At 60.8% G+C, this 10,440-nt stretch overlaps 1 protein-coding gene and 1 long non-coding RNA gene across 3 annotated transcripts in view; one reads left to right on the forward strand and one right to left on the reverse strand.

Moving 5' to 3' along the window:
* LZTS1 (leucine zipper tumor suppressor 1) overlaps window positions 1-7,324 on the forward strand; it is a 48,421-nt gene extending 41,097 nt beyond the window's left edge. For both annotated transcript variants that reach the window (XM_074355833.1, XM_010955018.3), the window contains exons 3-4: window positions 380-1,177; window positions 3,598-7,324. In XM_074355833.1, coding sequence (XP_074211934.1) covers window positions 380-1,177; window positions 3,598-4,245 — 1,446 coding nt within the window. In that variant the 3' untranslated portion in view covers window positions 4,246-7,324. The remainder of the gene's footprint in view (window positions 1-379; window positions 1,178-3,597) is intronic.
* Window positions 2,335-9,601, reverse strand: LOC141575736 (uncharacterized). The gene is made up of 2 exons (XR_012503512.1): window positions 9,269-9,601; window positions 2,335-3,837 (listed from the first exon to the last, which is right to left on the reverse strand). It is a non-coding gene; the product is annotated as an uncharacterized LOC141575736 (long non-coding RNA).
* Window positions 9,602-10,440: the final 839 nt, after the last annotated feature.

The raw sequence follows: 10,440 nt of genomic DNA on the forward strand, positions 1-10,440 counted from the left end.
CCCCAGACCACTGGAAGGGGCAGCAAAGGTGAAAAAAGGACAGCACATCCAGCGTCCTTAGCTGCACCCCACGGAGCCCCAGACCAGAACCCTGGCACCTGTGGGTGGGGGGCTGGGTCTTAGCCAGAGAACCTCAAAGGGCTGTTTACCATCTCGGAACAAGCTGGTGACAGGCTAGTGGTTCAAAAACAAAGGTGCCTTGTGATTCTTAGAGATCTCCAGGCTCAGAGAGAGATTCGCCACCTTCCGCTCCTTCAGAGCAAACGGGGAGGTTGCGGTGGCCCCCAACCAGGAAGGTGCCACGTGGTGGGCACATACACCCGACCAGGGCCATGTTGGGGGAGACAATGGGGTCCCTATGGCTGTTTTCCCCCCCCAGGGCTCAGAGAAGGGGGCAGTGAGACCCACAGCGTTCAAGCCGGTGCTGCCGCGGTCCGGAGCCATCCTCCACTCATCCCCCGAGAGCGCCGGCCACCAGCTGCACCCTGCGCCCCCGGACAAGCCCAAGGAGCAGGAGCTGAAGCCCGGCCTGTGCTCCGGGGCGCTGTCCGACTCCGGCCGGAACTCCATGTCCAGCCTGCCCACGCACAGCACCAGCAGCAGCTACCAGCTGGACCCGCTGGTCACCCCCGTGGGGCCCGCCAGCCGCTTCGGGGGCTCGGCTCACAACATCACCCAGGGCCTCATCCTCCAGGACAGCAACATGGTGAGCCTCAAGGCCCTGTCTTTCTCCGACGGGGGGAGCAAGCTGGCCCACCCCAGCAAGGCGGACAAGGGCCCCGCCTGCGTCCGCTCCCCCATCTCCACGGACCAGTGCACCATCCAGGAGCTGGAGCAGAAGCTGCTGGAGAGGGAGGACGAGCTCCAGAAGCTGCACCGCAGCTTCGAGGGGAGGGAGCTGGCCGCCGGCCAGGCCTACGAGGAGCGGCCACGGCGCTGCCCGGATGAGCCGGAGGGGCTGGAGCCCAGGGGCAAGCTGAAGGCTGCCTCCCAGAAGAGCCAGCGCGCCCAGCAGGCGCTGCACCTGCAGGTGCTCCAGCTCCAGCAGGAGAAGCGGCAGCTGCGCCAGGAGCTCGAGAGCCTCATGAAGGAGCAGGACCTGCTGGAGACCAAGCTCAGGTCCTACGAGAGGGAGAAAACCAGCTTCGCGCCCGCGCTGGAGGAGACGCAGTGGGAGGTGAGGCCAGCGGGTGGGCGGTGGCTTGGTCCCCCAGCATCCCCAGCCCCTTCTCCAGGTCCTCCTCTGGGTTCCGGGCAGATGCCCGGGCAAACTGGGCTGAAGTGCCGGCTTCGTGACCCCAAGGAGGGGCTCCCGGGGTCACCGCGCTGGGGGTGCACTTAGTCTGGGCGTCCTCCTCCCCCCCACCGCGGTGCCTCATGGCCAGAGTTGAATTTACTGTCAGAGTCATTGTCCGAGAAGCTGGAATAGGAGAACTGGGTCCCAGCCGGGCTCTCGGGTGGCTGCCTCACTGCCTCTGCTCACAGAGGCTCAGCGGGAGCACAGGACACCCCGAGTTCACGCTGCTCCCAGAGCCCACGGGAGAGTGTGGGGTTCATCCCTGACTTTGGAGGGAAGGGGATCCACCAGGCCTCAGGGACGGAACTGGCCACTCCTCACAGAAGTGCAAGCGGGGCTTCTACTTGGTGGGCTGAGATGGACACAGAGAGCAAGAAGAAAAGGGCTCACGTCTGCACGCACACACTCACTCAGACACACCAGGAAGCGGGGCGTCTGGGCCTGGCCTGGCCTGGCTGGCGAACCTACTTGCTTTTCTCACTTGAGAGGCCCCTGGAGGGAGGCGGTGAGGGGACCAGCAGGGGCGCGCGCATGGCATTCACCCCAAAGACTCCTGCCCTGGGAAGGGGCTGCGGACTCACTGTGTCTGGTCAGACCAGCACCCAGGTGGGGTGTTCACACTGGAGCTACCGGTACTTGTCCTGGAAATCTGAGTGACAGGGGTTATCCGGGGTAGAGGAAAAGGATCATTTTGTGGACGAGGTGGACGAGGGCAGCAGGCAGGCGGGAAGGGAGAGTCACTTCCTGTTTGCCGGGTTTCCCGAAGAGGAGAGGGCCTTCCTCAGCCGTGGGACCAGCGCCTTCCTCTTCCCCATTGATGAAGGCTCAGCAGACCCTTCCCCAGCCAGTCCTCAGCCAGGGCCAGGGGACCCTCAGGGCGTCTCAGACGTCAGCCAGGGCCGGCATGGCGTATCCCTCCTTGTTGTCCGACCCGGAGCTAAGCTGGACCTTGCTGCGACCTCATTCCCAGGCTGTCCTGTCAGGCTATATACTAAAACAAAACAAAACAAAAAGAAATATTCACAGTAACACAGAAATATATTCCAAACATTTATTATAATAATAGTAATTCATAGAGTGTTTGTTAAGTCCGGGCCCCAGGTTCTTCCATCTAATCCTTCCCACAGCCTATAAAGTCGGTACAATTACTAATCCTCAGTTTTCAGTTGAGGACACGGAGGCACAGAGAGCAGTTTTAAAAGCAAACGGCTCGTCTGATGCCTTGCCAAGGTCACCTCATAACAGGTATCAGAGCCCGCTGGGATCCCAAGAGTCAGGCCCAGAGTTCACAGTTTTAATCACTACGCTGTATTGCTACCAAGCTGATGGATCTGGGATCCGTTTAGGTCCAGTCAGGATTCAAAGCCAGGCCCAGGCCTCAGCCGCGGCTCTGCACCCTCTCCATGAACAAATACTGGCTTGGCCTTGGGAAGGCATCCTCCGTCCCCGCCAAGCATCGTGGGCGGGGCTATACGTGCTTCCTGGGTCGTTCATGAGAGCAAGGGGCGGGTTCTACCCCGAGAGCAGAAGTGAGGAATGTCACGGTAGCCTCCGGTCTTCTCCCGAGAATCCAGGCTGTTGGGGGCCCAGGCCCTGGCCTGCATTCAGGCCAGCTCTCCCACCGGCCAGCAGGAAACGCTCCAGTGACACAGCCAGCCAGACCGGCCTCGGACTTCAGCTGAGCCACGTGACCCCAAATGGCCAAGACCTCAGAGACACGTGGATCTGAGTCCGTGCCGTTGGCTTTATTGGCTGCTCTTGGCCGACTTTGGACGGGGAGTAAGAGTGGAAATGGTGGAGGAGCGGGGCAGCAGGAGAACCCGTTGGCTCATCATCTGGCAGATTCCAACGGGGCGCTGTCTCTGAGCCAGGCTGCTCGCAGGGTGCGGCCGTGATTGGGTGAGTGTAGTCTTTGGCCCAGGAGGGAGGAGCGGACGGCGGGCTGTGTGCAGGGGTGAGGCCAGAGGGTGCCGGCGTAAACACGGACGATGGGAATCTGGCGGACTCCGAAGTCAGTATCATTGACGTTAATGTGGATGGTGGCGCTACCAGCCGTGGGCAGGGTAAACCCCAGATCCCTGATTTACGCAGAGCCAAAGGTTTGGGAACCGCTTGCGATTCAGACTCTTGAGTCGGGGGCGAGGCTGGCGTGTGGACAGACCCAGGCAGACGGGAAAGAGCCTCCCAGAGGGGCTGGGCTTTCTTGGGCACCATTCTTTCAGGCGGCCGGATGCGGCTTCCCCCGACGCTGACTCACCTCTCGGCCCTCTCTCTCCCCGCCTCGCTCCGCCCCGCGGCAGGTGTGCCAGAAGTCCGGCGAGATCTCGCTCCTGAAGCAGCAGCTGAAGGAGTCCCAGACGGAGATCAACGCCAAGGCCAGTGAGATCCTCAACCTGAGGGCGCAGCTGAAGGACACGCGGGGCAAGCTGGAGGGCCTGGAGCTGAGGACGCAGGACCTGGAGGGCGCCCTGCGCACCAAGGGCCTGGAGCTGGAGGTCTGCGAGAACGAGCTGCAGCGCAAGAAGAACGAGGCGGAGCTCCTGCGGGAGAAGGTGAACCTGCTGGAGCAGGAGCTGCGGGAGCTGCGGGCCCAGGCCGCCCTGCAGCGGGGCCGGGAGGCCGCCGCCGCCGCCGCCCCCGAGGACGTGCCCGCCCTGCAGCGGGAGCTGGAGCGGCTGCGCGCTGAGCTGAAGGAGGCGCGGCAGGGCCACGACCAGATGTCCTCAGGCTTCCAGCACGAGCGGCTGGTGTGGCGGGAGGAGAAGGAGAAGGTGATCCAGTACCAGAAGCAGCTGCAGCAGAGCTACCTGGCCATGTACCAGCGGAACCAGCGCCTGGAGAAGACGCTGCAGCAGCTGGCCCGCGGGGACGGCGCCGGGGAGCCCTTTGAGATTGACCTGGAGGGGGCGGACATCCCCTACGAGGACATCATCGCCACCGAGATCTGAGGGGCCTCCCGGGAGGGGGCCGGGGGCCGGCCTCGGGGGGCAGGGGTGCTGAGCCCCTGTCAGCGAGGGACCCCTCCCCATCTCCCTGCTCAGGCCTCTCTGAGAGAAGCCCAGACCTGGGAGCCTCGGGGGGAGGGGAGGGGGGAAGAGGGGCTGCAACCTGGCCTCTCTCCACTTGTCCCAAGTCCCCGCGCTCAGCATCCCTGCAGCCTACCAGACCTCTAGCTTTGCCAAGAGATGAGTTGTGGGATCTCCATCATTCGGTTAAGGGCTCCCTAAACCTTGGCCTTTGTTCAGATACTTAGAGATGCCCTTTTCCCAGGAATGGTGGCGACTGCCGTCAAGGCCAGTGGCCTCCCCAGGACGGAACCCCCCTTCCACCGCTCTTCCCACAGCCTCTTTCCCCCCAACCCCAGGACACACTGGGATGCCTTGGGAATAGAATTCAGCCACTTGTGAGCAGAAGCTTGGGAACCCGACCCGGTCATACCCCGAGCCGTTTTCCCCCGGCCACAGAGGTGTAGGGGTTGCAGTGGGGTGTGGGGACCCTGGCAGGTTGCAGAAAGGAGGGAAGAACTGGGGCCGCCCGGGAGTGTCTAGACTCAGCAAGACCCAGAGAGGGTCTGAGGGAGAAGCCAGGCGGTAACAGTCAGGCCTGGAGGTGAGCAGGGTCAGCAGCCTGTGGACGGCTGGTGGCCTTCGACCTCCACAACCACTCTTCTTAAAGCCATAGACCCAAGGTTCTGGGGTGGATGCTGAGAAGGAGAGATTGAGGGCGTCATGACACAGAGAGGGTGTGACTTCCAGCTGTCCCCAGGGGAGCCTCCAGATCTGTCCTCGTGGGACCCGAGGTGGGAATTTCCCCACCTGGGTCAAGCTGACCAGAGGCGACTCTGATTTGTTTTTCTTTCCCGAGAACCAAGCCTTTGCTTGGATCCAGAATAACCTGTGTCCACTGAGATGGCGCAGGGTGGTCTGGGCATCCCCCGCTTCGCCCGCAGCTCCAGCCCGCTGCCCGCTATTCCCTTTCTCACCTCCAGGGCTCAGCGGAGACGGACTTTACAGGTCAGGGAGGGGGCCCCGAGTGCCAGTGGCCAAAGAGAGTAAGAGACACCAACGCAGCCTCTGAACAGCTCCAGGGTCCCCAGCTGACCCCCCTCCACTTGCAGCCCCACGGGAGCCCCTTGTCAAGGACCCAGGGTGCCTGCTGTGGGCGGGGCCAGGGCCTGCAGGAGGCTGAGCTTCTGAAGATGTGCGGACGTGGGGAGAAGTGGTTTCCTCAGTTGCTTGGATCAGGGAATTTTCTCTTCTTTTTCTTTCTTCTTTCTCCTTCCTTGTCTTTCCAGAAGCACGCCAGATCTCACAGGCAGCCGGGCTGTTCCATGTTCTATTTTTGACTCTAGCCACAGCTGCTGTTCTTAGGGCAGCCAGCCCTTGCTGGATTCCTGGGCCTCATGCCTGCGTGCTGAGAGGGGTTCACCAGGGTGGGAGGGACAAGAAAGTCTGGGGACACGGCAGTCCCAGACCAGGGCCCCCAGTTCTGCCTCTCCGACTGACTGCTGGCCCTCAGCACCCCGGGTGGGAGTGGAGAGCACCTTCTCCTCCTGCCCCTGCCCCTCCAGGGCCACCACATCCCTTCCCTGAGCCTGGGCTGAGGGCAGGGCCGCCTCCCCTGCTGTTGGCTCTGCCTTCCGGTCCCCGTGTTAAGTTGCGCCTGTCCTGCCTTCGTGTGACAGAGGAGCTTTTCTGGAATTTCAAGCCATTACCCTTAGTCTTTAGCTAGATTTAGACCTGAAATTGACAGGTCAAGAGTCCCCTTCCTGCCTGGAGGCCAGTACCCTCCACCGGCCACATGCAAACCCCCAAGTCAAAGATGACCCACTCCCTGTGCCACGGCCCTCGGTCCCTCCATCTCCACCGGCCTGTGCCTTGTTTGAGTCCTTCCTTCCAGGGAGACTGCCCCATGGGATAGAGAAAGGGGCAGCTTCCCCCTCCCCAGGCTGGACCCCCCTCCTCCCCCCGCCAAAGAGCGGCCAAAGCCCCGTGCTCTACCCTCAAGACCACGCCTGCAAAGAGGTGGGTGCTAAGCCTGGGGGAGGGCACGGAGGGGCAAAGCGGCTCCGCCATGGTGTGACCCTTCCCTGCCCCCTGCCGCATCCCTGCCCAGGCCCAAGGGTGGCGGCCCCAGAGTACAACAGTGTCCTGTAACTTAGCGACATTGCCGCCCGCCCTGTGGTTTTTCTTCCCTTCCCTGTGCGAAAACCTCCCTGCTATTCCCGGACCTTGCCAAACCCAGCCTCTCTGGATGGAGGCTCTGAGCAGCAGAGGCTGAGCTAGGGGGACCGGGGGAGTCGGCCACGCGGGCCTCCAGGCAGGCGGCCTGGCCCAGGGCCAGCAGGAGCGCGCCGCCCCTCCCTCTGAGCTCTGCTGCCGGCTTCCTCTGCTCCCCAAAGGATGATGAAATGTCCCGCTGTCTGCAAAGTGACAGTGGCATCCGCACCACCTCACCACAGAGGGGACTCTGCCCCTGGGCCCTGGAGTGACCAGACTCTCACGTGGTACCCGCCTGGGGTTTCTCCTCCGGCCACTGTGTCCGGCTAACTCCTGCCGGGCACACTCGGCCCCCGTGTGCACTGAGCTCCGTGGGGACCAGGGCGCTGCCTCTCCCCTGAGCCTCCGCCCCTGCTCTCATCCCGGCCCAGGCTGGGCCGTCCCCTGGGTGAGAGGGGTGCCCGGGGGAAGCCAGGCGGGGCTGCTGGAGCGGCAGCTGTGGGAGAGGGCTTCCCCTGCGGGAGGCTGTGCCCCTGTGTGCGCGGAGGCTGCCGCCTCCTCCGGGGTCTACCTCCTGCGCGGCCTCTGCCTTCGGAGCGCGAAGCCCCGGCTGAGGCTGGCTGCGGATGGACTGGCGTTTGGAAAAATATGTACAGAGTTATTTTTTCTCTTGGCTGTGTCTTGTTGTTTGGTTTGCTCTGCTTCTGACAGCTTTATTTTATTTTTGATGCCCCCTTTTGGCCATGTAAACTATTTCTGGTAATTTTATGTTTTTATTTATGAATAAAGGATGCCATTTCTCACGCCCTCCCACGCTACCATTCTTCCCCAGGCTGTGGCGTGGCGGCTCCTTGGGGGCCTCTGCATTTGGAACAAGATGACGTCCGTCCCCACCAACGGAGGAGGCGGGGTCAGTCTTGATGAGGGCTGGTGAGAAAGCAGGGGCCTGGACCCCAGGTGGACTTCCAGCTGCTCCCCGCCCCTCCGCAGCCCTGTGACTTCTCTGTGTATGGGCCCTAGCAGACCCTGAGGAAGGGGGAAAGGAGACCAGGGCCATGGTCCTCTGCAAAGGTAGAGGGTCCTTTCCTAAAGGCACCCCACACACACCAGGCCCAGCTTCAGGCCTCCGTGCCTCCCTCCTCCAGCTGCTCACCTCACCAGCCAGCTCCTTGGCCTACTGCATATGGCCTCTTTGGCAGGAGACCAGAGTGGCTATTGTTGTCACTACCCTGGGGCCTCCCAGTGGCCATCTGTCCAGCCTTCTCCGTGCCAACCTGCCTTGTTCACCTCGACAAGCGTTCCCTCCTGTTCTGGGATCAGATCCGAGGCTCAAAGGGCTTTTCTGCTCAGGTGGCAGGAGACAGAAGGGACGTGTAAAGAGGGAATGAAAACCACAAGGCCGTCTGTGGAACACATGAGGGGGTAGCTACGTGCCTACGGGAGAGATCGGGGTCTCCGGGAAGCTGGTAGGTGGGGGAGGGGGGCCTTGGCAGCAAGGGTGGGGCGTAAGAGGAGTAGGGAGGAGAGGAAAGAAAAGGGGCAGGCATTCGCACAGCCAAGGCCTACCCGTCTGTCCTCACGGGTGATGGAAGCAGCACCAGAGACAGGCTGGGGGAGGGGGTGGAGTGGACAGCGTGCCATGAGCCTTCAGAGCCCAAGGAGGGTCGGGCCACCAGGCAGGGACAAGCCCACATCCAAGCCAAGGCCCCAGCACTGGGGCAAAGGGCCATGTGAGGCCTGGGGTGACCCTTCTTCCTCCTGGCTGGGCCCACGGCTGGCCGGCTGCGACACTGGTGACACACACTGGAACATGCCTGCCCCTCACCGTCCTGTGTGGTCCCCTGACCTGCAGTCCAGGAGGCCCAGGACTCACCCAAACCAGTCAAAGTCAGCAGAAGCGACACTCCCCCAGTTCCAGCCTAAGCTCAGACGGCAGCCTAACCCTGGCGGCGTCCTCTTTTATACTCCTGGGGGCCCTGAGCTGCTGTGTGAGAAGTCCCTCAAGCTAGCTGGAGAGACCCCATGGACCACGGGGTTGGGGGGTCCTGGTGAGCCAGTGACCAGCTGAGCCAGTGGCCAGGATCCAGCTGACCCCCGTGGAGCAGGGATTTGCTCCCCCTCCCCTCTTCAGCCCTTCCCGAATTTTGACCGTGAGCACATCAAATGGCAGCGTTTTTAAGCCACTTAATAAATTTGGGGTGATTGATTATGTGGCATAGAAAAGGATTAAGCCCCTCTCCATCTACAGGGCTGGGGGGCTCTAGAAAATCGGGGTGCCTGAAAAGGGGCAGGGCCGTGGGAAGACGGTGGCCGGAGGGGCAGCGAAGTGGAGAGCAAAGGCTTGCCTACCCCACTTGTTCTGGAGCACTGTCAAGGCTGCAAGCCTTCCGTGAGTCCTGGACCTACTTTTTATTTTAGGGAAAAAAAAAAAAAAACAGAACAAAAAGGAATATATATATACAGAGAGAGGGGGAGAGAGGCTCTCGTTCCCCTGAGAACAGGCAGCGCCGGCCTCCCCTCGCCGGCACCCGGAGCCCGTCCCAGGGTCTCACGGAGCCGTGGTCAGACCGCGTGGGCGGTGCCGGCCAGGAGGGAGGCCGACCAGCGATCCTCCCCAAGCAGGCCCCGCAGCAGGTGTTCTCTGAATTTATAGGAGGAAGGTCATGCCACCCCAGATTTCTCCCCAGCCCAGGCTTCACAAGGCCTGAAATATCACCATTGCATTTATTCATGGATGCGTGCATGTACTTACGCCATCCCACACTTGCTGGGAGCGCCTACTCAATGCCAAGCTCTGTTCTGGAGGCCAGAAATAGTACAGGGGTGAACAGAAGCAGTTTCTCCTGATGGAGCTCACTAACGTGTAAGTCAGGTGACAGTCTATTCCGAGAGAGGCGATGAAGGAAGTGACCGGGACATGAAGCCGTGGTGCACAGGTGGTGCTGTATCTGGAAGGGTGGGAGTGGGGACTGGCCCAGGGAAACAAGACTGGAGAACCAAAAGATCCCCGCATGTCACCATTTTGGGGGACTGTGCCTGGTCCTTTCCCACCTTGGCATCCTCTTCACCCCAAGTTCACTCTCTCAGAAAACTCACCTTCTTTGGGGGCCCCAGCGGATCTCTTCTTGGCTGGCAGCTCACAGCACTCCTGTCACCTCAGCTTGTCCCCTTACTGCTCGCTGACCCTCTCAGATGGCAGCCCTGAGCATCCTGTAACCGCGCCTTCCTCTCCCTCGAAACAGCCCCGCCCAGCACTTCCCGCGAGTTCCCCTGAGAAGCCGGAAGCATAACACATTGTTCTTCCACACGCAAAAACTGCAAACAAAATCTGGGGAAACGGCAGAACCCTTGCATAGATGCTAAAGGTAAAATCACATCTTGCCATGTAACCTGATAGGGAAATGTTCAGCTTTAATTAACTTACCCATCTATACATTGTTTTCCCTTGGTCTGTTTGTTTTGGTGGGAGGGGTCTGCCTCGCTGGGTCCCCGAGCAGAAGTTTATTCGTCCGACTGCATAATCTAGATCATTTTCCCGTGATGTCTCTCGCACACCAATCTCTTCTTGCCGTTGGAGCATCACTGACGCCCCCCCCCCAGCCTTTCCAGCATCCTGTCTATCCAATCAGATCCTAGATCCTGTAGAATCTACTCCTTAAGGCCTCCTCCCTGCCTCTTTTCTTCCAAGATCTACTCACCCAGCTGAGGTCATCCAGAGAATCACAGAACACCCAAGACATCTTAGACATCTTCTGATTCCACCCACCCCACTTTTACAGATGTGCAAGAGACAGACCAGAGAGGAGAGAGGACTTTCTCAAGGTCACACAGCTAGTGAAAGATGAAGCTAGTGACCTTGACAACTCTCAGATCCCTGCTGGTTTCTTTGCCCCGACTCTGGTCCATCAAACCCGTTGACACACA

This window comes from Camelus bactrianus, chromosome 31 (genome assembly GCF_048773025.1).
Source record: "Camelus bactrianus isolate YW-2024 breed Bactrian camel chromosome 31, ASM4877302v1, whole genome shotgun sequence".
NCBI classification, from domain to species: domain Eukaryota; kingdom Metazoa; phylum Chordata; class Mammalia; order Artiodactyla; family Camelidae; genus Camelus; species Camelus bactrianus.